The sequence below is a fragment of the Theropithecus gelada genome, chromosome 18 (genome assembly GCF_003255815.1).
Source record: "Theropithecus gelada isolate Dixy chromosome 18, Tgel_1.0, whole genome shotgun sequence".
Lineage (NCBI taxonomy): Eukaryota > Metazoa > Chordata > Mammalia > Primates > Cercopithecidae > Theropithecus > Theropithecus gelada.
The window spans coordinates 52,397,398-52,424,232 of NC_037686.1; the positions used below are offsets into that span (position 1 = coordinate 52,397,398).

A 26,835-nucleotide genomic window follows, 5' to 3' on the forward strand; every position below is an offset into this window, starting at 1 on the left:
TTGAGTATCTAAAATATTCAACATGCAGACTTGGCAAGATGTAGTGATGACAATGGGAGGTATTACTAACATAGCACTTCCTATGTGTCTTGAATTTTTCAAAGCACTTTATATACATTAAGCACAATCCTCACAGCATCCCTATAATTTAAGTACCAATTGGATGCTCATTTTACAGAGGAGAAAATTAAAAGCACAGAGATTAAAACTGTTCAAGGTCACAAAACCACCAAGTAGTAGAGCTGGGATTCAAACTGCAGCAAAGAGTTTATATTATTTTATGTGTTTTGACATTATCGAACCCCCCCCCATGGGAACTTGGTGACTTGCCAGAGAAGTACACTATACACTCTTTCCTCAAATGTGTCCTTACCTAGAGCCCAGTGCTATCAATCTGGTAGTACTATTCTAATTAAAAGGACCTTGCTCTTCAAAGTACTCCAAGTAAACACATTTGCAGAAATATCACATTAATTTTCACATTCTCACAAGACTTGGCAACATAGTTGCATTACCTCAAAGAAAGGTCATTGTTTTACATCCCCCATGTCACTATTTCCCATGAGAACGTGGGAAATTAGGCAAGAACACCGTGTAATGAGACAGCACTAGCTGGACAGATGAATACCAGCAGGGCAGAGGGGCACCCGGGGCATCCATACCACTCAGCCTCCACATGGAGCTCCATGAACCCAAAGTCAAAAATCACAGCTAGTTTTTAAAAAGTATTTAACACACAGTTAAAGAACCATTTCGTCAAGCCAACACACACACACACACACACACACACACACGAAGCCATGCCTATCTCATCTTGTTTTCTGTGAAGGTGATGGCAGTCTGTTGGAGTGAGCATCCCTCAAAGGTCTACAATGTGGCCAAGGACTTTGATTGTACATTGTTCTTTTTTTAAATAACCGTTCCAAATATCGTGAGATGCACTGTTACACGAAGTCCCTTGCCTTCCTAAAAGCCATCCTACTTCTAAGAAGAAGGGCTCAGTCCTCTCCGGAGTCCACACAGGGGAGGTGATAGCATTGCTTTCATGTAAATCATGTAATGCAAAAATTTTTAAATCTTCATCTTAAAAGTATTTTATTTTGACCAGCCTTCATGGCCCCCCTTTTTTGTCCCCCAACTTGAGACGTATGAAGGCTTTTGGTCTCCCTGAGAGTGGGTGGAGGCAGCCAGGGCTTAACTGTACACTGACTTGAGACCAGTTGAATGAAAGTATACACTTTTAAAAAGGGGGGGAACCATTTTGAAGAACATGGTTAAATCTTCTTTTGCCCAAAAGCCATTTCTAGCTGCTTGTCTCTCTTCCCCATCACTAGTACAGCATATGAACTACATGACTTTGAACTCAATCATACACCATTGCTTATTGGTCACAGTTTCAAAGACCTTGATATAAAATCAAGTCTGCAAACTGAGGCCAGAGATTGTATTTTGTCATTTTATATTCAAACGTTTCCTAGGACTATTCTGAGCTTGAAATCAATGCACAATAGATTATTAATTAAGAAGTCAAGGGTTGATTAGGATGTTTATTCCACAGCCTCAATGAAAACTGGGTTTCATTAGTGTTTCCTACACACACGCATATTTCTTGTTTAAGGAAAGCTCTTTTTTTTTTTTTTTGAGACAGAGTCTCACTGTCACCAGGCTGGAGTGCAGTGGTGAGATCTCGGTGCCCTGCAACCTCCACCTCCTGGATTCAAACGATTCTCCTGCCTCAGCCTCCGAAGTAGCTGGGACTACAGACACGCACCACCACACCCAGCTAATTTCTGTATTTTTAGTAGAGACGGGGTTTCATCATGTTAGCCAGAATGGTCTCGATCTCTTTACCTCGTGATCCACCCACCTTGGCCTCCCAAAGTGCTGGGATTACAGGCGTGAGCCACCGCACCCAGACAGGAACCTTTTTATTGATATCACCCAATAAAGGAAAGGTAAAATCTTTTGTTCAAGCTACATGGTTTGGGAAAGGGGGGAAAAGAACTTGTGGGCAAAACTTTGATACCCACAAGACGGGTAATGCTGTAATACCTTTATATGCTTAGTTTGGCTATCAGTTCACTTCAGCTACATCACCCAACTCTGATATCTTAACTACGGGTAAGAATATTCCCTGTGTCACATTATAATGCTGAGCAAATACATAAACTCACTAAGCTGTCACTGGCATTCATTTGAGAAGTGCTTAATAAACATTGGGTACCCTGTGACTAAGATAAAATCCTACAAGGAAAGAGTTATGTATGTATGCACGAATTTTGTGTATGATATAAGCTCAATTGTCTAAGACAGACTGCAAGGGCAATGGTAATTCAGAAAGCCTGAATGTGATCCTGGTGGATGACAGTGTTTTCTGTGAAACTCTGTCTTTGAAATTTACAGCCATCTGGGTTTATAGTCTTCTTACTTATATCCCAGAATCTGGAATATCCCATAGGCACCTCTGGGATGATGAAAGGGCTCATGCATTGAAGTCAGACAACCCTGAGTTTGAATCCTGGCTCTCACATATAGTTTTGTGACCTTGGGCACATCATTAATATTTAATCCCTCTGAGGTTTGCTTCACTTCTTTGTAAAGCTCAGATAATACAGATGCTACAAAGTTGGCTGTACGTGAGATGGCTGTATGTGAAGTGCATAAAATAGTGAAATACACTGTCGAATCCTCAAGTTGTCACTTCCATTTAATATCTAATAAAAAATGCTAGAAGTGGAAAGGTGTTGCTTACATGAAGCTAAGTAAAACATAAGTAGGGTAAGGAGGTAGTTTTAGGACAAAGGATATTCAGATTCCATTTTTTCTTTTCCAAATCATTTAGTTTACCATAACTTTTGGGTATAATGGCAGATCAGATTTATCCCTCACTCTATCATACTTATTTTAGTATTAAACCTATCTCTCATATCAATGATTTAAGAGATGAGGTCTTGGCTGGGAGTGGTGACTCATGCCTGTAATCCCAGCATTTTGGGAGGCCAAGGCAGGCAGGTCACTTGGGGTCAGGAGTTTGAGACCAGCCTGGCAAAATGTGGTAAAACCTCATCACTACTAAAAATACAAAAATTAGCCAGACATGGTGGCAGATGCCTATAATCTCAGCTACTCGGGAGGCTAAGCCAGGAGAATCACTCAAACCCAGGAGGCAGAGGTTGCAGTGAGCCGAGATCACATGCCATCACACTCCAGCCTGGGCAATAAGAGCGAGACTTCATCTCAACAAGTCTCACTCTGCTATACAGGCTGGAGTGAGAATGCAGTGGCATGACACGTTAGTAACTTTTTTTTTTTTTTTAAGGAATCTTGCTCTGTCACCAGGCTGGAGTCCAGTGGCGTGATCTCAGCTCACTGCAACCTCTGCCTCCTGGGTTCAAGTGATTCTCCTGCTTCAGCCTCCCGAGCAGCTGGGACTACAGGTGTGCGCCACCACCCCCAGCTAATTTTTGTATTTTTAGTAGTGATGGGGTTTCACCATGTTGGCCAGGATGGTCTCCATCTCTTGACCTTGAGATCCGCCAGCCTCGGCCTCCCAAAGTGCTGGGATTACAGGCATGAGCCACCGCACCTAGCCTAGTAACTTTTTAGAAGTCATTTTTAAACACACTTCAAGTTCAGAATTGGCTTCCAGAGTTCCTTCACTTGTGCTGAAAACCATTCACCAAAAGCCACCTGGTAAAGAGAATGCTATAAAGTCAAAGAACATTCCATCAGTAATGCTGCATTACTTACAGCTCAATTCAAAGTAACTTTTAAAGGCTGGCTTCCTGGAAGGCTGGTCCTTTATCTCACTTTAGTTTAACAAGGTAGGACAGCTAACTGGTCACCTGCAAAGGCCTCCATGCTCCTTTAAGGATCTGTCTAAATGGGTCTGCATGTATCCTGGGGATGAGGACACTGGTTTCTTACAACAGTGCTTCAAGATTGTATGCATCTCTCATTAAGACAGATTCTGATTCAAGAGATCTGGGGGCAGAGGCCTGGGATTCTAACAAGCTCCCAGATCATGCTGTGCAGCTGGTTTCCAGATGATACTTGACGTAGCAAGGGTCTACAGGGTTAGGACAATCAAGTCACAAACTAAGGAAAACAGTATCCTCTATTCTTGGGGTTCAAGATGAGTAGATTATAGAAACAGGATAAGACCATTCTCTGGAATACAGAGAACGCTTGACTTCCATAGAGAAAATAGATCTAAAAACAAAATCTAAGATCTTTTCATATACACAAAGATCAACACCACTTTCAAGCTGAAAGCCTCCTTTCCCATTCCTTTACACAAAGTTCTTTCTTCTTCTCCTTGATATAAAACATCATTTTTGCTAGATCTCATAGCAGTTTGAGTAGCTGTTAGTGAAAACACACGCCAAGGTGCTGCTAGTGTCTCCTGTTGAAAGAGTATAAAAGAAACACCACACTGCTTTAAAAAGTCTGGAAAAGACGACAGTCATGGCATTAACAGAATAATCGGGCACCAAGTGGTTTCTGAAAATCTAACATGCATTCTGTAACTGTCACTGATTTATGTGAAGTCTGACCTTCAGGGACTAAACGAATGAGCAAACCATCTCAGTGTCATTTCCCATGTTAAATTCGAGGCTTTATACCGTGCTGATAGGAAAACAATGTGTCCTAAGAAACGCTGTGGTCGTGTGGATGAAAGACAGGGCTGGAACCAGGCAAGCAATCCTGCTGCCAGCACCACCAGGTCACTTCAGGAGCTCAGTGACCTTGCTCACCCAGTTAGCCTCTTGAAGACTTAACCTGCCAATTGAACATACTCCTTTCTCCTCTACTACCTCTCTTTTTGTTCAGCGTTCACCCCGGGCACATGCCAAGAGTCACTCCTAAGCGCAAGGAGTGACTGTTGATTTGCCTGATTGTTGTCCCTCCACTGCCAACAACAGATTTAAGAGCAGAAGTACGCGATGTAACTGATGGTGCTTTTGCACCCATAAACTGACAGCCCTGGAATCACTTATGTCTGAACCTTTGGGTATAGGAAATGCTCTCAGCTGCAGGAAACGCTATGATTGATTCATAGGCAACAACCTTATGAGGAATAAAACATTGTTTTCTTTCAAGTTCGTTTCTAGGGACTGCTGTGTTACCGTGTACTACTCAGTATTTATCCCGGCAACCCGAACAGAGTATATGAGTCTCAGAGACAGTCAGGTGTGGGCATATGAGCACAGTACCTTGTACAGCGCCTCTAAAAAGCAGATATCCAATAAACGTTTATGGGTGCATGCTCTTCTATCCAGTGAGAGCACTGGAACAGAAGCCAAGAATTCAATGGTGAAAAACCAAAATCAACCCTCATCTCCAAAAGGCTGCAAGCAGAACAGTGGTTCTCTCCTTTGGGAGATAAGAACCACCTGGGGATCATTTTATAACTACCGATTCCCTAGCCCCATCCACGCTTAGTTTTAACAGGCACCCGAGGTCACTCATTTAACAAATACCCAGGTGGATCTGTGGCCCACATTCTTAGAAATACTTTTTTCCTCTGCCCCAACAATCTTTTTGTTTTCACTCAACACAACCACTCACAATCCTCCTCCTACATTTTTGTCCAGAGGCCGTGACAGTCACACGCTGCCCCAACAGAAGGTCAGAAGACAGCCAAGTGCCAAGAATTGCCTTGTTGACTTTGTGTTTTCAAAACAAAACACGAATACAAAAGCCACCATCCGTGTTTGCTATGCCCCACTGTTTACACCCAAAATCCAATCCAATCTCCTTCACAGACTTGTAGCCGCCTCTTCTCCAACTTTCGCCACGCAAGTATTTCAGGGAGCGGCAAACATCCTCAGGATCTCAGGGCACACACCCTAGATGCAAACTCAGTTGCCTAGTGTTGCTCTGACTCCTATCCAACCAACACTCAAAGATTCGCACCGCGCGTGACGCACCCAGCACGTTCCAGTGTAAACGCTGCTCGGGTCCCAAGCGCATCTCCAAACCCCTCCTTTACGGCGCCACCTCCCCAGTCAGCCCCGTTGCGCAGTGGCGAACAGTCCGTAGAGCCCCCAGGCTTACCTGTAGCATGTGGTGAGCTCGCCTGTAGACTTCAGACACGGGTATTTAGTCGTCGCGATTTTACTCTCTGAGCAGATTTCTCTACGAAAAAGTGCAGAGGAAACGTTTGATTCTCAGCGAGAGAGCGGAGGCGGGCAGTGCGCGCTGGGGAGTCCCTGGCGCGTGGGGGATCGCCGGGCTCCGCGTCCCGGCGCGCTGGGCAGGGGCTGGTCCCCAAACGCGTACGCGGAGCAGACTCCGGGCACAGGGACGAGCCAGGCGAGGGTCACGACGGAGCGAACCAGCTCCAGGAGAAAGGAAGCGGGGTTCACGAGCTGTGCCCGCCGGTGTGATACCTGGGGGGAGGCAGGAACGCTAGACGGAGGGCATCCCAAACGCGACCCACGGATGGCAGGGCGCATAGGCTGATACCCGGGAGCTAAGGGAAGTGTAGCCCAGGACAGCTGAGCACTCTCCTTACGGCCAGAGGAGTGAGGGCGTGCGGATCGCTGCGGGAGTGGGCGCCCTGGCGAGCCGGACGCGCATCCAGCGGGAGCTCGCCCTCCGCTGGGGCTTGCAGCGCTTACCTGTCGCCGTCCTCCGGCTCCTCTCTGTAGGTCCACGTGTGTCCCAGCGCCAGGAGCAGCAGTAGCGGACCCAGGCTCCTGCCCAGCTGGCCCCTGGCAGCTCCTCCCCGGCTCGGAGGCGGCGGAACCATCAGGGAAGCTCCCGGCTTCTTCCCAGAGCCGAGCTCTGTCCCGGCCCCGCGTCCTGCTCCTCCGCGGCCGCCGCCTTCCCTCTTCCCGGCAGGGGGCGCCGGAGAGCAGGGGCGTTTGCACCACCTGCACGGGGAGCAGAGGTCCGGAATATTATGTGGCTGGGGAGAAAATAAGGCTAGGAGTTGGGGTACCAGCAGAGAGGCAGGTAAAGGGGGTACCTGCGGTGTCCGGCCGGCACGAGGGCCCTGGGGTCCAAGTTGTCTCGTCGGGACGTTCACGCCGGATTGACAGACTTGCCTGGGGCTGCGTCCTCGACTCTTCCCTCTCCCTCCTCTGGGAAAACCGCGCAGGGTGGGGAAAGCGGGCGGTTGTTTGCATTTTGCACCAGGGTCGAACGACCGGGAGGAGGAGGAGCCGATTCTCCACCGGGGAGAAGAGGGAGGGGGAGGAGAGGGGTTAATAAGCTTCCTTCCTGTTGTCCATGGGTGTCTAAAGCCCAGGGTCAGGCCAGTGTTCGCCTTTCCTCCTTGAGGACCTACCCTGCGCTTTTCAACTATCTTAGTCTTCTTTTCTCAGATTATGTGAGGAAGGGGGAGTTGAAAGGCAAACGGGCCTCTCAAATTGTTCAAACCTGAAATAGCGGTATTTATATGGTATAATCACTCTTCCTTGAAACCTTTAGAAGAAATTTCTCTGGTTGTTTCATTGGTCAATAAACTATGCTCTGTCTTCTTCATAACTCGAGTTCGGAAGAAGTAAGGAGGTCTTCCTGGGAGCCTTACATCTCCTTCCCCTCAGCGGCGTTAATATTGTTTCCATGCCGAGCACATCACAGCTGGAAACGCCCCCCTCCCCCATCAAATGAGACGCGTGGGGGCAAATTAATTACAGGTGCTGCTACCTGCTAGTCTATGCAGCCGCGTTTATAGGTAGCAAGAAAACGGAGGAGGGGGGCCCTAAACTGGCTTCCTTGACGGTGACCCTAGTTGTAATTCGCGTGTCAGCAACTTAACACTTTGTTGCTCTTTAGGAGTTTTCTCAGCCCTTTCAAGAGAAACTGGGGACGTGGATGTGGCGCAGAAATAAGTTGGAAAAGGAAAAGTTCTAATGCCTAAGCTCTAAAATATGCATGGTTCTGCATCTCACAGCACTACGAGGTGAGGTGAAAAGGTGGCTTGTTGACAAGTGACCGGTGTGTAAGTTGGTTAGGTAAGCACGTGTTTTGATAAACAGAATATCCTGGTCAACTGAGAATTACCACACATACCACATACACATTTATTTATTTTTATTTTTATTTTGAGACGGAGTCTCGCTCTGCCACCCAGGCTGGAGTGCAGTGTCTCAATCTTGGCTCACTGCAACCTCTGCCTCAGCCTCCCAAGTAGCAGGGATTACAGACGCATGCTACCACAGCCGGCTCATTTTTGTATTTTCAGTAGAGACAGGGTTTCACCATGTTGGCCAGGGTGGTCTTAAACTCCTGGCCTCAAGTGATCTGCCCAACTCAGCCTCCCAAAGTGCTGGGATTACAGGCATGAGCCATAGCAGCCAGACCACATTGATATTTTTGATAGCAATGACATTCTCATTCTTCTGTAGAATGCTATGTCTTTTCCTAAGATTTTTCATATTCAAGATTTTATTTGGTTCCCAAAATATCCCTTCAGTCTGAGCATCTCATTTCTCAATTCGGTGAGATGCGTTTTTGTTGGTTTATTTTACAAAACTTACATATTCGGAAGACCACCCACTTGATTTTAAAATATGACACTGCTACTTAACACAAATAAGTTGATTTTTATTTGATAATTCAGAAGACATTTCAGAATGTTGCAAAACTGGACAGTGATCATCATGAGGTCAGAAAAAAAAAACTTACCATGAGGTCAGAAAAAACTGGATTCAAATTCAGGCTGTTTGGTTTCCTAGAGGAGTGATCTGAAGCAAGTTACTTAACCTTCTGACACTCCGTTTTCTCGTCTGTAAAATGGGGAAATATCTCTCATCCATTTTTATGAGTATTAAATGAAGTAATAACTACATTACTATATAAATCTATAGCATTTTGTTTATCATGCCTGGCATATATTGAGTGCCCAGTAAACATTACTACTTGTAACATAATTATTGTATTGCACACAACTTTAAGTTTTTGCCTTCTAGCTTTCTAGCTTTTCACTTCCTAGATATATAAGAATCCATTTGATAACAGTTGTTTGGGTTCCTAAAGAGAGACCTCACTAAGCACATGAGAAAGCCCTTCTGGGGTTTATGATAATTGTATCTCTTCAGATTGTGACCAAAAACTGTTTGATTTCCATCTTGGGAGGGAGACGCCATCTTGTAGGAGGTTCCATTTTTAATTCCTTACCAGTTACTGTATTTTGACAACTTCCTGTCTTTTTTCTCATCTTTACTCATTTTATTCTTCTACTGTTGCATTGTGGATGTTAGTTCTACAGTAATAGAGCATGGTGTAGAAGATTAATTATCAGTTTCATTAAGCAGTTACTAGGCTACAAGTGTAGACCTGCAGCATTTCAGGGAAAGTGATTCAGGCTGCAAAATAGCAGCAAAACCATTATACACAGCTGTGTGGCAGAAGATTGGCATCAGAGCCTACTTTGCCGCCTTTTTATATTCAGCTCCTGGTGCTGAGCGCCTATGAGAATGAGGGGTTAGAGAAGGTGCTGGGGCCCAGCAAACAGCTCAGGTTTGCACAGGGAGGAAATCCCAATGGTGGGTGGTCAGAGCATTTCATACATTTCTGCAAGGGCTGAGCTGGAGCTGAAACCTTCTGAAAACACTTTGTCTAGAGGCCTGTAATTTCAACCTACTAGCAGCTACTGACAGCATGGGGTGCATGGAGGGGTTGCTGGTCCGGGGAGCACTGCCAAGCTGGAAAGAGCTATGGATGGCCATATATGGATACTTGCCCCCAAGAAACTAAATACTCCTGTAGAAGACAAAACCTGCACTGCCCAGGATGCGGGCTGCATGGGAGATGTCAGTGCTGGGGCTGACCGTGGTGGGAGCCTTAAGGGTGCTGAGTTTTCTTTCCTCCCTTCTAAACCATGCGCAAGCCCAGGCCTGCCCTGTCCCCTCACCTATGAAACACTGGCCTGAGAGAGCTTTCCATCCACCTCTTTCGTAGGGGTGTTACAAAGATTAATGATAGGGCCCTAAATGGTCCTTGAGGGAGGCTGTGTGTGATTATGTGATTATTTCTTTTCAGCATACCACTTCTCTGCAAAGTTTTTCATAAAGATCTGTCAGTTTCCCTGAAACAAACCAGAGAGTGGATAGTTACACAATTTACTGTGTCCTGTGACATGGGGCTGTGTCTAGGGCTTTCTAGTGCATACTATGTTATAGGTTAGAGTCCCTGGTAGACCAGGTATTGTTAAGTAGTACTGCTGCATGTTGCCTGGGGGTGGGGTGACTGGCCGGAGAATAGAGAGAGGACTGCGTACAAAAGTAAAGTGAAAGGAAAAAAGAAAAGTAAACACCAGGCCACAGGGCAGAGAATATGCTTCTAAATAAAACCAATGGTCTCTTCTCAGTTTTAAGGGACTCCAACATCTTATTTGGAGAAAATCGGGATGTAAAGAACAGACCACCACCAATTGGGACAATTCATTTCACTATTTAAAGATTTTCCTATAAAAAAGATTTGTGGTGGTTGACAAAAACTATTTTATCGTGTGTGTGTGTGTGTGTACATACGTACACAAAGTGTATGTAGTATTGGGCAAAATTAGATAAAGAAATTAAGGCAAAGGAAAAATCAGGATCAAATAATAAAATAAAGCTGATGTTATGTTAATTGGCAGGGCTATATAAGCAGAAAGTCCTGGGCCACGTTTCAAGCAGATCACAAGTCAGTTCTCAAATTCTCAGAAGTCAATTCAGGATAATTACATGATCAGTCATGAGATTCAAGGTAACCAGAAAAGAAAAGTCTATAAATTGCTTAGAAAAAAATGACCGATTATTCCCCCAGTCTCCCTGAAATATAGCAACAGTCACCTAACTGTAAGGTAAGGTGAAACAAGGCTCAACAAGTGTGGGTAAAGTTCATATTGTACTGTGAGTGATAGACATATGATAAGATATCCCTAAAATAAACAGATGGCCCTGATACCTTTCCTTCAGTTTCAGTTTTGATTGACGTATATAGCCAGGTCTGCTTAGAGAATTAGGGTTACATCTTGGAAGGTGTGAAAGTGTGCCAATCTCCAAACCATTGTGGGGGACTATTTGAGGCAAGGAGAATAAAAAGTTTTTAAAACAGTAAATGGATGTTAAAGCCCTGGTTTTGGGGTGTGTACATTACATTTGCGCTAAGCCTGTCTTAACTTGCGCAAATTCTGAAAGTTGATTGAAGCTGTTGGTCTCTGGAATATTCTCCCAAGACAGGAAGAAATGTCTGATTCCCGTGTCCATAATAGAATCACACCATTTTTGCCCAATTTTGAAATAAAAGCGATTTTCAAAGATTAGTTAGCTTTATATGTGGGTAGGCCACTCAAAAAATGTACAAATAGAAAAAAGAGACACTTCATGCTACATAATTATCTCCAAAAATATCAAGAAAAATTATTCATGTAATTTAGATGTCTTATTTGGTCTCGAAAGTTCTACCACATAGGGGCCCAGTCTAGGTTTTCCCCCAAAGCAGTATCTGTTGAGGCAATATGAGTTGGCAGTCTCCTTGACCAATCAAGAGCTATAGGATCAAACCTGGGATTTGGGGTGGACAAGTGTGTTCTAACACCACTCAATTCTGCAGCTCCCTTTGCAACAAATAGAAACGGCAGGAGCTGCAGCTGGTCTGACCCATCTCTTGTCCCCATGAGCATGAACAAGGAATGACAAGGGGCCAGCAGCAGATGTCGGGCCACTGGCCCATGCTGTGAAGTCCCTGTTCTAGAAAATGGAGTTGAATCACCCAAGGACTTACGAGCTGACTCCTTTGAGTGTCTGTCATTCCAATGCCAACAACATTTCTTTTATTTTTGGAGAACAAACTCTGTTTATCTCCCTTAACTCCGTGAGGGTAAGAGTTACTTAATGTTTATTAAGAACTGGGAGATACTTCACTCAGTAATATGGTATCAAGCCAATTTCACAGGTAATAATGCTGACTTTGAAAGTATTTTGATTTGAGCCAAGATATCTTTTATGGTGGAATAAATACAACTCTACTACCCATGCCAGCAGAGGATGCTAATTTAAAACATTTTTTTCCTCTGGATATGAGGTTGACCTTACTTTCCTCTTTTAAAAACTGGGCTTAGAAAAATAGCACTGGGAGTTGGGAAAAAACTAGACTTCAAGTAAGTTTTACATTGGTTTGAAATTCAGTTCTGCCACCTAATACCGCTGTGACCCTGAAACATTTGCTTCATCTTCCTGTGACTCAGTTTATCCACAAATAAAACAGAATGACAATATCCATCTCATAGAACTGATGAAAAGAGTAAATGAGATATAACAAGCCCATCACATCAGCGGTAATAAATGATACTTAAGATTATTTTAATTTTTCTCTTCAATAATTAGGATGCAGTTATGCTGGACCACCCACCCTGTCTCACCTTATTTGCTTTCCATGAAAGATAACTTCATGAAATGAATAGCTAATGATAGCATGCCATGTCATAGAACAGCCTCAAATAAATAGCAGAATTGACATTGGTGTCATTAACATTGTGCTTTAATCAGACATTAGGGGGTGACCAAGGCTCTATATCAAATCACCCAATAATGGTTGCTAGAAAATAGAATGTATAAACTTCCTTTAGAGAAGAGCTGTGCTTCTGATTACCGTCTGTCCTACTTTTACCTCATTGTTTGAGAGGCTACCTAGTTAAAACCCAGCTGTGATCAATTCTATTTTTCATTTATTTATTTTAGAGACAAGATCTCGCTCTGTTGCCCAGGCTGGAGTACAGCGGTGCAGTCATAGCTCACTACAGCCTCCAACTCCTAAGATCAAGCGATCCTCCCACCTCGGCTTCCCAAAGTGCTAGGATTACACACGTGAACCACAGCGCCTAGCCTGATCAATTCTAGAGAGGCAAAAATAATTCTCTTCAAATCTATCCATTAGCGACATCATGTTATATTGAGCTTTTCTTACTGGGTGACATCAGGAAAGTTTGCAACAGTGTAAGGGGCCCCAGCCTAAGGAGTCCACAGTCTCCTTGAAGAGCTGCTGTGTTTAAAGGAAACAACAGTCCATTCTGTGTAGAAAAATCTCAGAGTTCAGGATTTAAAAGTTGTTAGATTTTTTTTAAGTTGTTAAAGATTGCAATAGAATGTGGAATGCATTTCTTAATGAAAATAGAGGCCTGTGGGCCAGGCACAGTGGCTCACGCCTGTAATCCTAGCACTTTGGGAGGCCGAGGCAGGCGGATTGCGTGAGCTCAGGAGTTCAAGACCAGCCTGGGCAACACGGTGAAACCCTGTCTCTAATAAAATACAAAAAATTAGCCGGGCATGGCAGTGTGCGCCTATAGTCCCAGCTATTCAGGAGGCTGAGGCAGGAGAATTGCTTGAACCCGGGAAGCAGAGGTTGCAGTGAGCCAAGATCGTGCAGCTACATTCCAGCTTGGGTGACAGAGTGAGATTCCGTCTCCAAAAAAAGAAAAAAAAAAAAACAGAGTCCTGTGGCTGGGCACAGTAACTCACACCTGTAATCCCAATACAGGGATTGGGCAGGAGGATGAGGCAGGAGGATTGCTTGAGCCCAGAAGTTCAAGACCAGCCTAAGCAACATAGACTCTGTTTCTACAAAAAAAAAAAAAAAAATTAGCTGGGTGTGGTAGTGCACACCTGTAGTCCCATCTATTCAGGAGGTTGAGGTGGGAAGATCGCTTGAGCCTGAGAATCTGAGGCTGCAGTGAGTCATGATCATGCCACTGCACTCCAGCCTGAGCAGTAGAGCAATCAACAAAACAAATAACAAAAATAATAGAGGCCTGGTTCATTATATAATGCCAAGAAAGCTATATTCCTATAAGCTTTTAATGGATGATGATAATTTTCCAAGACTTTGGCACAAAAAATAAAGAATAACAAATATTTATTGACCATTTGGTACATGTAGACATTATTCTAAGCACTATACAGGTATTATCACATTTAAGCCTTATCACAATCTTCTGTCACTGATTCTATTATTGTCTGCATTTTAAAGATGTGGAAACTGGCGGGATGCAGTGGCTTATACCTGTAATCCCAGCACTTTGGGAGGCAGAGGCTGGACAGATCACTTGCGGTCAGGAGTTCGAGACCAGCCTGGCCAACGTGGTGAAACCCCATCTCTACTAAAAATACAAAAACTGATTTGGTGTGGTGGCGCATGCCTGTAGTCTCAGCTACTTAGGAGGCTGAGACAGGAGAATTGGTTGAACCCGGGAGGCAGAGGTTGCAGTGAGCCGAAATCACACCACTGCACTCCAGCCTGAGCAACAGAGCGAGACTCCATCTCAAAAATAAATAAATAAGAAATTAAAATAAAGATATGGAAACTGAGACAGTGATTTTATTAAATGCCTAAGGTACAGTTATCAGGACAGTTTTGGTGCCAGAGCTCACGCTCTCATCACTACACTAAACTGTCCTTTGGAGAGGTAAGCAACTGGGTAGTTTTTGCCTAAGAGACAGACTGCATCCAGCATGTTTACCCAGGGACACAATGCAAACCAGGGAAGGCCCATGGTCCACCACCATAACCAGTAACCCCGACACTGCCTGAGTTAATGCTCAGGCACAATCTTCTGCAGTTCTGTTAACCAGCCGGCCCCGTAAGTTCTCACCTGCGTATATTAGCCCCAAAGCTCTCTGCAGCAAAGCTGAGCTCTATCCATTGGACCTGTCCTCCTAGAGGCAAACAGCTGATTTACATGGGAATGCTGGCATGAGAAGAATGAGATGAGGTTTCACAACTCGGAGTTCTGGCACTTCTGCAAACTGTCCTTCCAGTTCTATCTCTGGCCCTGAAACAGGTTCTTATCAGACCTAGAACTCTCACAAAACTAGGAGATTATGAAGACTACTCACGGAGAGCATTTCTGCAAATCACCACAAGGAAATACCTAGACAAAATGTTTTTAAAACTTCAGAGTACAGCACAGTCCTGTGGAACCTCCTTCTAATTGGAAAGTGATTCTCTGAAACTTAGAATGAATAGAAAAGGGCAAGCAGTTGCAACCAGGTTTTGCTCCAGATGGCTGGAAGAGCTTTGAATTGATGTCTCCGTTCCTCCTCTCACACATCCCGACGACACACAAACACAACTCTTGGAGGTTGTTGACTCGTCTGCAGTGAATGGTTTAAGATCAGCATGGTTCTGCATTCTTTAGTCCTAATCTTTACCAGCAATGCAGGATCCCAAAGGAATGCCAGATAAAAAGAGCTGACTTGGTTTAGTTTCACTCAATTGGTTTGCATCCCTTTTTGTTTGTGGTAGATCAGGGTAATTGTTTACCATCTTTCTGCTTGATTAGTGATGTTTAAACCTGAACCGATCTTTCAGCGATGTTTATTTGGTTTGAAACCTCTGATGAGCGTCATGATGATTAGAAAGCGAGTTGAGACTTTTCGAAGCTTCTTTCAGTTCCAACATTTATCTGGAGTATTATTATAATAAACCTGGAAGTGATGTGTGTGTATGCAATTTGACATGTATCTGGCTCTCACATCTTTACGTCCTGATAGAAGACTAATGGGCCTAATGGGCCCTGACCTTGTGTTTCAATAACCTGTCATTAAACCCTCGGATTGTCCTGCTTTGAGGTCGATTCCCTCTCAGGCTAGCGTCACTCCCTGGACAGCCGTCCCAGACTTCCTTTCAGGTCTTTTTCTGTACTTTCTGCTTTTTGCTTGTCTTCATGTCTGTTCCCTCTTCCATCAATCATTTTTGCTGTCACTCCTTCTAGGGTGAGACTCTTTTTTACCCACCACCTCTCTCTTTCCTGTGGCTTTATGATCTATTCTCTGCTATTTTCTGTCAGCTACACTGCTCTTCCTTAAATGCTGCTGAACATCCTACAATGCACAGGGCGGCCCCTCCTGCCACGGTGACACAACAAGGAACTGGCTGGCTCGAGATGTCAGTAGAGCCAAGCCTGAGAAGTCCTAGTCTACACAGGTGTCTCTCCCACCTCTCAACGGGACTGCTTTCTCTCCTAGTTCCAAATCGCAGTTGCTTAATCCTTTCCTTCCTCAGGCCGGGGTTTTAGTGAATCTCCCATTCACTTGTTCTTGCTCTTCCTTGCCACCGGCTCCTTCTTGACTGAAAAGTCCTTACGCCTTCACACTTGCCCTGATCTTACCCCTGAGACTTAGTGCAGCAGCTACCTTTTCACTCAGCTGCCCTAGAGGAGCTACAAAAATCTTCTTAGAATTCTGTTTATTTTCCAATTTTTCACAAATCCAGTGCAGTTTTTTTTTTCCCCCCTTAGACAGCATCTCCCTCTGTGCCCAGACTGATGTGTAGTGGCGCAATCATAGACCATAGTTCACTGTAGCCTCAAGTTCCTGGGCTCAAGCAATCCTCCTGCCTCAGCCTCCTGACTAGTTGGGGCTACAGGTACACATCACCATGCCCAGCTAATTTTTTTTAAATTTTTTGTAGACACAGGGTCTCTCTATGTTGCCCAGGCTGGTCTCGAACTCCTGGGCTCAAGCAATCCTCCCATCTCAGCCTCCTAAAGTGCTGGGATTGCAGGTGTGGGCCACTGCACCCAGCTCCATGCAGTCCTTAAGCTTAAGCTCCATGCTTCTGGTTTCAAAGTTTCTGGAGCATGTCACACAGCAGCCCTCTGCAGGGCCCTTCTTGCTCCTTCCTGCAATGCCTCTTTCAGCTCCCCTGCTGCTGGCCACAGAAACTGCTCCTGGCTTCCTTGTTATGTGAATGCTTGAGTGTTGCCAACATGGGTGTGGCGCAGAGGAGGCTCTTCTCTCACTGTAAGAAGGAGAAGAAAGACCTTCCACTACCTTCGTTCTTTTTTTTTTTTTTTAAAGGAGCATTTACTATATGCTGGGCAATGCTGGGTGTAGGAGTAATTAAAGTAAATGAGAGGCTGAGCACAGTGACTCATGTCTATGATCCCAGCACTTTGGGAGGCCGAGACAAGTAGATTAGTTGAGTCCAGGAGCTTGAGACCAGCCTGGGCAACATAGAGAAGCCCCATCTCTAACAAAAAATGCAAAAATTAGCTGGGCATGGTGGTGTGTGCCTACAGTCCCAGCTACACAGGAGACTGAAGTTGGAAGATCACTTGACCCTGGGAGATGGAGGCTGCAGTGAGGTGAGATCACACCACTGCACTCCAGCCTGGGCAACAGAGGGAGACCCTGTCTCAAAAACAAACAAACAACAACAACAAATAAAACACAGACATTTGGGGCTCAGACTTCCTGGGCACAAATAAAGTAAATGAGAGAATAACTGTCTCCAAGGAGCTCCAAGTGTACTGGACAGAGAAGCAAGAAAACCTAAGCACATGAAAATCAGTGCTGCATGCTAGAGGTAAGGAGCTACAGGAGTTACAAGGAAAAAGTGCTTGTATTCGTTTCCATAGGCTGCTATAACAAGTACCAAAGCCTAGTGGCTTAAAACAATGCAAGTTTATTATCTTACAGTTCCAAAGGTCAGAAGTCCAAAATCAGTCTCAGTGGGCTAAAATCAAGGTGCTGGGCAGGGTTGTGTTCCTTCGGCCGGCTCTAGAAGAGAATTGTTTTCGATTTATGTAGCTTCTGGAGGCCACCTGCATTCCTTGGCTCCTGACCCCATGCTCCATCTTCAAAGCCAGTGGTGCAGCATCTTCTAATCTCTCTTTTCCTGCTTCCTTCATCCTATCTCCTTCCCTGACTCTGACACGCCTTCTTCCTTCTTATAAGGCCTCTTTTGATTCCTTTGAGCCTATCTGCATAACCCAGGGATGTTCCCATCTCAAGACCCTTTGCTGTGTAAGGTAACGCACTCACAGGTTCTGGGGATTTTGACGCATACAGCTTTAAAGGTCATTATGTTGCCTGCTATGTGCCTTAGGTTAGGTTAGGGTAGGGGGGTGGCTTCAAAGAGGAGGTATGCCCAAATGGAGGCGGAAGAATAGGGTATATAAAAGGTTCTGGGGTGATAGCGAGTCTGCTACAGACTAAGAACCGCCAGAAGTTTGGTATGGTGGGAATGCAGTGTGTGGTATTGGGGGAAGGGTCAAACCTGATGTTGCAAAGAAAGGCAGAGGTGAAACTGAAGCTTATCTTGGGGTGGGGGTGGGGCGGTGAACTAAAGGATTTTGGAAAGTTCTCAAGTGATGAGGTTGCATTTACACCTGCACTGTCCAGTCCAGGCCACCGGCAACCTGTGGCAAGTAAGTATATGAAATGTGACCAGTCCAAATTTGAGATGTGCGGTATGTGCATATGCAACAAGATTTCAAAAACTTAGTATGGAAAAACATAAAAATATCTTATTAAAATTTTGTGTATTAATAATTTGGGTATATTGGGTTAAGTAAAATGTATTAAATGTTTGCATTTCTCCTGTTCCTTTTTACTTTTTAAACAAGGCCACTGGCACACTGAATCTTCTAATCCCAAGTCGGATACCTTATTCATTAGGCAACGTGGTCATCACTGGCAAATGTAAAATTGCGTATGTGGCTCACATTAGATTTCTTTTGGACAGTGCTGGTCTAGAGGCTTGGGAGGAAAACAAATTGAGAGGTTGAAACTGGAGGAGAACAGGCTGGACTAGAAGTGACATGGGCTGGAACTGTGGTGCTGGCATGGAGCAGGAGGGAGGGATACAAAGGAACTCTGTGAGGGACCGTTGGCAGGACCTGGCGGCTGGGAGACAGTCCAGGAGAAAGGGAGGCTCCAAGGAAGCCCCTGTTCCCATGACTGTATGGACGGTAGGAAAGGCAAGTTTCTTTTAGGTGTGTAGAATTTCAGATCCCTGGGGCACAGCAGCATCTCCTCACCAGCACTTGATACAGATGAAGCAGGGTGGCCTGGAAGCTCCTTTTCCATCCTCATGCAGCTTTCTCAATCTGACTGGCTTTTTCAGTTATGAAGAATCAGCCAGCCAGCCCAGTGGCTCACTCCTGCGATCCCAACACTTCTGGAGGTCCAGGTGGGAAGTTCGCTAGAGCCTGTGAGTTTGAGACCAGCTCATGCAACATGGCGAGACCTTGTCTCTACAGAATATTGAAAAGTTAGCTGAGCATGGTGGTGCATACCTGTAATCCTAGCTACAGGGAAGCTGAGGTGGGAGGATCAACTGAGCCTGGCATGTGGAAGTTGCAGTAAGCCAAGACTGCACCACTGCACTTCAGTCTCGACCACAGAATGAGACCCTGTCTCAAAAAAAAAAAAAGGAATCTGATGCACATTCCATCAGGGTGGGAGCTGGGAAACAATGTAAGGAGTGACTGTACCCGCTAAGTTTCCCCAAACCCTGCTATAGTAAAACAATTGCCCTCCTCACAATCTCTCAGCCCCAGCTTTGGTCTCCTCCTGCTAGCCACCCAGTGCATCCCTTCCTTGGGTGCACAACCCAGGATTAGGAGCTTTGCGGTGACCACTTTCTCTTGTCACTTAATTGAAGTCTTGGAGCCCAGCCTCATCTCCGTCTCCTGTAATTACTGCTTCCCAGTAATAAAACCCTTTGGGCCATGTCTGGGTGCTCCAAATTTTCTGAGTGTGATTCCTAGGGACACTCTCCATGAGCTCCTACACATGCATTGAAAAGAGCAATTCTGTAAGGCAGACCCTGTTATTGTAAATTTACAAATGAGGACACTGACACCCAGAAAGATCATGTCACACCCTCCTTGGTGCACGCAGAGCTAGAGCGCGGCCCTCCTGGCTTCCAGCTCCGGGTTTTTGTTTTTTTCAGAATACCCATTTGTTCTCCTTCTGTGTTACAGAACAATAATGAAGTTATGATACCCTTCAAGAGATTTTTTAAAAATCAATCTCCTGATTTCTATCCATCTGATATCATAAATTCTGACACCTTTCAAATACTTTGTATCAGTCATTCCTTAACTATTTGCAGCATAAATGAATGGATGAACGAACGCTTTGCACTGTCCTGAAAACAGGAGCTATAAAACATTAAAGCAGGCCAGGCATGGTGGCTCGCACCTGTAATCCCAGCGCTTTGGGAGGCTGAGGCAGGCAGATCATGAGGTCAGGAGATTGAGACCAACATGGTGAAACCCTGTCTCTACTAAAAATACAAAAATTAGCTGTGTGTGGTGGTGCACACCTGTAACCCCAGTTACTTGGGAGGCTTAGGCAGGAGAATCGCTTGAACCCGGGAGGTGGAGGTTGCAGTGAGCCGAGATCGCACCACTGCACTCCAGCCTGATGACAGAGCGAGACTCTGTCTCAAAAAAAAAAAAAAAAAAAAAATCAAAGCAAAGTACTCAGAAGGTATTCCCTGAACATTCTGTTGGGGCGAGAGCATCATGTATGTTACAGCAGGATGCCCCGTTAAAGATAATGGGTCTCCTGGTTTCCACCGGAAGGCTTAGGTAAGACTTCATGAGGAAAGGATTCCACTGAAATAAGTGTGAATTACTGAGTCAGGGCGCCCCACCCTACAGGTGAAGGTGCTGAGACTCAGAGCAGTCAGAGTCACACAGCACATTTGTGACTCAGACTTCCCAGAGTCCTGGTGTCTGCCTTGCACCCAAGCTGAAACCTGAACTACCAGAAGTGCAATTTGCTTTGGGAGGTTGAGGTGGGCAGATCACAAGGTCAGGAGTTCAAGACCAGCCTGGCCAATATGGTGAAACCCCGTCTCTACTAAAAATATCAAAAAAATTAGCTGGGCATGGTGGCGCATGCCTGTAATCCCAGCTACTCAGGAGGCTGAGGCAGGAGAATTGCTTGAACCTGGGAGGCGCAGGTTGTGGTGAGCCGAGATTGCACCACTGCACTCCAGCCTGGGGTGACAGATGGAGACTCTGTCTTAAAAAAAAAAAAAAAAAAAAAAAAAGTGCAATTTGATTTGTACTTCTGGTGCAAATCAGACTGGTATTCTTTCATTCACTATCAAGTATAGAGATGAAAATTGAATTGCGTGGTTCTAGTTCTTTCATGAGACTCCAATTATTATCAAGATTTAAAAAGGGCCCTGACTTCACCTAGGAATTAGTTGCTGTTGGTAGCAGCTGATAATATGATGGGTCAGAACTCAAATTCTAGAGTCAGGAAGAGCCAGAAAGTCACTTTACCTCCTCTCTCAGCCTCTGTTTCTGCATCACGAAAACAGGAATAATAGCCATATCTATCTTCACTGCTTACGGAGAATCAAATGGTTTGATGCATTGAAAGCACTTAGCACAGTACCCAGCACATGACAGATATCCAATTGTGTTTATTCTTCTAGTTATTATTAGGACTGTAGTACCTAAGGGTAGTGTAGGGGGCAGGGGGTTGGCCTTATTGCGCTTCCAATATTTCCAGGTGTTTTTAAAAGCTCTATGTGAAAAAGAGTTATTTTCCAAATTACATGAAAGAAGATTGAATGGGCAGGTGCACGATGATTCACACTTGTAAAAGGTTTTGCAGTTTATTTCCCCATCACAGGGGATGGTAGGGTGCGGGAGCTGTCAGCAACTCCAGATGGCATCAGGGAGAAGATTTGATAGGGAGGACTTCTTGAGCAGTGAAGAAAACCTATTAAAAGGCCACAGGGCCTTCAGGACGCCTCCTATCTGGTGTCTTCTTCCTGGAAATTTGCTATCAAGTGTCATTTCCAGATGAAATCAGGCACGTTCAAGGTGGTATGGCCGTAAACAGGTGTCACTTCCAATCAAAGCAAGTTGTCGTAGGAGGAGCTGCTTTTTAAGCCATTATCTGTCATCTTTGGCTTGTTAAGGCACAAGGATCTGAGAGCAGGTGTTGGTAGAGCAAAGAAAGGAAAGAGCCAGAAAACTTACTGATTTTTTTTAAAGTATCTAGGGCAGAGCTTGTTGATTGATGGTTTCAGGCCATCTCTGTTGAGTGAATGAGTGATGTGCTGCCCTTCCACGGAGAGGATACAGCACAGCAAGGACCAAGAAGTCTGAGGCTACCAACCATCGGTTGCATTCCGGTTGATCTTTGTGTCTAAGATCCCTCCTTTGCAGATGAATGAATTGTGAAGTGAAGCGACGCAGTTGGACACACGTGTAGCGTAGCAAAATCACCACCGCAAGAATCCAGGCATACCGTGTTCCTTCCCCTCCCCTGCCTGCACTAAAGGCCAACATTCTGAAAAAGACTACTGTAATGAGAGATTCCTGCATTTGACTTCAAAGCCCCCAACCCCCATGACTCTGAGGAGCTGCTGTACCACTTGTGACAGCTCCGTGGCTCTATTTATTTATTTCTCACTTCTTGCAAAAACACTACCAACATTCAATCAAGTCTCAAAGAAAAGGGTCAGAAGGCAAGTGGTTTAAACGACCTAAACTAAACAATCCCTAGAAAGACTATTTTCTTTCTCCTAAGGTCAAACTGTTGTTCTCAATACTGTGAGCAAATAATAAATCAGAGTGGGCCGAGCTGTGTTGTTGCCATGGAAACCCCACCCATCCAGCAGCACTGGACCACCTCTCTGCAAATCCAGACAGTTGTGAAAAGTGTGAAAGTTGCTCAAGCTCAGTGATAGGATGCCTCCCCAATGTTATGAAACTTGTAGCCCACAATAACTATTTTGAGGCCGCCTTTATTTTTCTTTTAGCCTGAATTCCCTGAAATCCAAGGTCAAGATTAAGAAAACTTAGAGTAGCAGTTTAGAGGATTTAAAGAAAACAGAAAGACTTAGCATAAGCTTTCAAAATGCTGCCAATCCTGTAACGGGAACTTTGGTATAAGAAATCTCCATGTAGGCCGGGTACGGTGACCCACGCCTGTAATCCCAGCACTTTGGGAGGCTGAGGCGGGCGGATCACGAGGTCAGAAGATCGAGACCATCCTGGCTAACATGGTGAAACCCTGTCTCTACTGAAAATACAAACAATTTGCCGGGCGAGGTGGCGGGCGCCTGTAGTCCCAGCTACTCAGGAGGCTGAGGCAGGAGAATGGCGTGAACCCAGGAGGCGGAGCTTGCAGTGAGCCGAGATCGCGCCACAGCACTCCAGCCTGGGCAACAGAGCAAGACTCCGTCTCAAAAAAAAAAAGAAAGAAAGAAAGAAAGAAAAAAAAGAAATCTCCATGTAAAGGAACAAATTTGTTTTCCTCTAGATGATTAAACTGAGACCAAAACACGTTTGAAAATCTTTTCCCAAGCATTTATCACCTTATTTTTTCTCATGAGAAGGGCCTTTTTCCTGCAGCTGTCTGGATGTCCCTGAAAAGGCTATTATCCTGTCTGTGATAGCCCTATCTATTGCCAGGCTGGGGTGCTGCTGCTGGACTGAGGATGGTCTGCACATTCTTCACGGCCTTATGACGTTGATGCACTCCTGGAGAGAACACGAGCCTCCTGGTATTGCTATCAAGGTTGAGCTTGTGCCCTATGATGTCTCAGTAACAATTCTGGCAATCCTTCATGGACTGGTCACTCCATCCAAAGCACTGTTCTAGGTGATTCACTGGGGTTACATCATCCAGTCCTTACAATAAGCCTGCAAGGTAAATATTATTATCCTATCCCCATTTTGTAGATGAGAAAACTGAGGCATGGGAAGGACCATCATTTGCCCGAAGCCCCATGGCCAGTAGGTGGTGGGGCCTGGAATCAGAAGCAGGCTCTCTGGCCTGGATGAGCACATGCTCAGCCACTACCCCATTTGGCTGGCTCTCTTTTTACAAATCTAAAGCCTATTTAGCACAGAGAGTCACTGTCTAGGCCACTTGCCCTACAGAAACCTCCTTTGAGTCTCTCACCATCGTTTCACTGATAGGTTCTGTCTCCCTAAAACCCTTGAAGATTCTTAGTGACCTCATTTAGCCAGCAGGGCAGCTTGTGCTTTGCCTGCAAAAAAAGTCATAGGTTCCCTTAAGGAAAGGGGAAATGAATCAGAGGTTCATTCCGTACAATGTCCTTCAGTGATTACCACTCACAGTTAGTTGGCCAACTTGGTGATTTGTGGCCCTGGTATTCTAAGAGCAGTCCGGTATGAGCCAGGCAGCCTGATGAGCTCCACGGCCACAGGCTGTGTGCAGAATTCCAGGCTACCATCTTGCAAATGCATAGAGCTGAGAGGGATCTGGGTGAGCAATTGGAAATGAATGATGCAGCCGTTACTACAGCCAGAAAACAACTTCAAGTGCGTGCGGGGGTTAGGGATGTGCATGCAAACCAAACGAGGACATTATTTACAAGAAAAATTTCAGGACCACTCAGGATTTGTCTAGAACCTGAAGCCCATGTTTAAGACTTAAAAGCGAGCTGGGCACAGTGCCTCACGCCTGTAATTCCAGCACTTTGGGAGGCCAAGGCAGGTGGATCACTTCAGGTCAGGAGTTTGAGACCAGCCTGTCCAACATGGTGAAACCCCCTCTCTACTAAAATTACAAAAAATTAGCCAGGCATGGTAGTACACACCTGTAATCCCAGCTACTTGGGAGGCTGAGACAGGAGAATCACTTGAACCTAGGAGTCATAGGTTGCAGTGAGCCGAGATAGTGTCATTGCACTCCAGCCTGGGTGACAGAGCAAGAATTCGTCTCAAAAAAAAAAAAAAGACTTAAAAGCAAGGAACCTTTTATATCTTTATGTTTTTTTGTTTGTTTGCTTTTTGAGACAGAGTCTCCCTCTGTCTCCCAGGCTGGAGTGCAATGGTACGATGTCAGCTCACTGCAACCTCTGCCTCCCAGATTCAAGCGATTCTCCTGCCTCAGCGTCTGGAGTAGCTGGGATTACAGGCACCCGCCACCAGGCCCAGCTAATTTTTGTATTTTTAGTAGAGACGGGGTTTCACCGTGTTGGTCAGCCTGGTCTCGAACTCCTGACCTCAAGTGATCCACCCACCTCGGCCTCCCAAAGTGCTGGGATTACAGGCCTGAGCCACTGCGCCTGGCCCATTATATATCTTTGGGTATTTCATTTAAACCTTGTACATAATACATTCCCAACAAATGATTGTTGAATAATGAATAAAAGGGATCTATTTAGTGCATTATGGCATTCTTGTAGAATGTTGTATTCGGGTTCTCCAGAGAGACAGAACCAATAGGATATATACAGCATACAGATACATGAGAGGGCATTTACTAGGGAAATTGGCTCGTGTGATTATAGAGGCTGAGAAATCCCTCAATAGGCTGTCTGCAATCTGGAGATCCTGGGATGTCTGTAGCATGGCTCAGTCCAACTTGGAAAGCCTCAGAACCAGGGAAATCAATAGTGTAATTCTCAGTCTAAGGCCAAAGGCTGGAGAACACAGGAGGTCACTGGTGTACGTTCTAGAGTGGAAAGGCTGGAGCAGCTGGAGTTCTGATGTCCAAGGACAGGAGAGGAAGAGCGTCTCCCAGCTCCAGGAGAGAGACACATTCGCCTGTCCTCTGCTTTGGTTCTTTCTGGGCCCCCTGGCAGATAGGATGGCACCCATTCACACTGAGGGCAGATCTTCCCCACCGAGTCCACTCAGACTCATGTGCTAATCTCTGCAGGAAACACCCTCACAGACATACCCAGAAATAATGCTTTGCCAGGTTTCTAGGCATTCCTTAATCCATTCAAGGAGACCCCTGAAGGCAACCATCACAGGCCAGGCACAATGGCTCACGCCTGTAATCTCAGCACTTTAGGAGGCCAAGGCGGGAGGATCACTTGAACCCAGGAGTTCGAGACCAGCCTGGGCAACATAGGGAGACCCCCCCATCTCCACAAAATATACAAAAATTAGCCAGGCATGGTGGTGCATGCCTGTAGACCTAGCTACTAGGGAGGCTGAAGTGGGAGGATCGCTTGAACCTGGCAGGCAGAGATTGCAGTGAGCCGAGATCACACCACTGCACTCCAACCTGGGCAACAGAGTGAGACTCAAAAAATGAAAATAAAGTTAGCCATCACAGATGTACATCTCCTACTTGTTAAATGATTCCACCCCAGTTGAAGGAAAGGATTAGATTACGTTCGTTTCACATGTCACCTATGAAGCTATTTGCAAAGTCTTCTATTCATCGTCTTAGTCATCACTATCATCATGGTCGTTGTTGTAGTAAGGAAGACCAGCTGCTCTGGGTATGAAAACTGAGGGTTGGTACCCAATATTCCAGATCAGCGGGTCTCTGCCACACCCAATTCCGCACAACTGTGCTGGAGGCTGTAGCATAGGGCAGCTGCCTTTCTCTGCCTTCTGATTTTTATTTTCTGGTTCTCTGCTATTGACCTAGCTTCTGAAATCTTCAGAAGCTACAGCTGGCTTTCCTGAGAAAAAAAAGCAAATAGCAGAAGGCTGTCTGGGTACGTAGATGCCCTCAGAAAAAAAGACTTAACAAAACCACAGAGATAGAAAGAGGTAGCAAGCTAGGCAGAAAACTGACCCCAGCCAGGAAGGAGCTGTGAGCTGGCTCACTGGGTGGGCAGAGTGCTGAGCAGAAGCATCTGAAGATAAGGGGTAATGGCCCAGACTGCAGCCAGCACTAGGATGAACCTCTCTGCAGGAAACACCCTCACAGACAAACCCAGGCTTGGGATTCTGTCCCTTCTCCATGAATCTGGATCAGTGCTCATGGCTCAGTCAATAATTGATTATTCATATAATGAACAGCTTGTGGGTTTCTAGACCCTTAGACTCCAGCTCTCCCTGAAACTCTTCACTGCTTAGTTGCCTCACTAGACCTTCCCAGTCTAAGGGAGGGAAAGGAAATAGAATTAAAAATCCATCAGAGGCTTTCCCTATTGTCACAGTCCTGCCAGAAGGCGGAGTGGGAGAGGAGGTTAGAAAAGATGGTTTAATGAGGTGTTGTGATTGTTGGAGGTGGCCTGGTCCCCGCTGGGAAGTTACTGTAATCAGAGTGAGGTCTGCCAGAGGCGATGGGGAGCAGAGAGCCCAGGACCGGGTGGGAAGGAGACGTCTGTGCGCTCAGCACTGAACACGCCTCTTTG

At 45.4% G+C, this 26,835-nt stretch overlaps 1 protein-coding gene and 1 long non-coding RNA gene across 2 annotated transcripts in view; one reads left to right on the top strand and one right to left on the bottom strand.

Moving 5' to 3' along the window:
- The window catches only part of CCBE1 (collagen and calcium binding EGF domains 1), a 256,629-nt gene extending 249,808 nt beyond the window's left edge, over positions 1-6,821 (bottom strand). The window contains exons 1-2 of the mRNA XM_025365665.1: positions 6,627-6,821; positions 6,061-6,141 (exon numbers count right to left, since the gene is read on the bottom strand). Coding sequence (XP_025221450.1) covers positions 6,061-6,141; positions 6,627-6,757 — 212 coding nt within the window. The 5' untranslated portion in view covers positions 6,758-6,821. The remainder of the gene's footprint in view (positions 1-6,060; positions 6,142-6,626) is intronic.
- On the top strand, positions 5,893-7,497 carry LOC112611675. The gene is made up of 2 exons (XR_003116709.1): positions 5,893-6,101; positions 6,657-7,497. It is a non-coding gene; the product is annotated as an uncharacterized LOC112611675 (long non-coding RNA).
- The last annotated feature ends 19,338 nt before the right edge of the window (positions 7,498-26,835 follow it).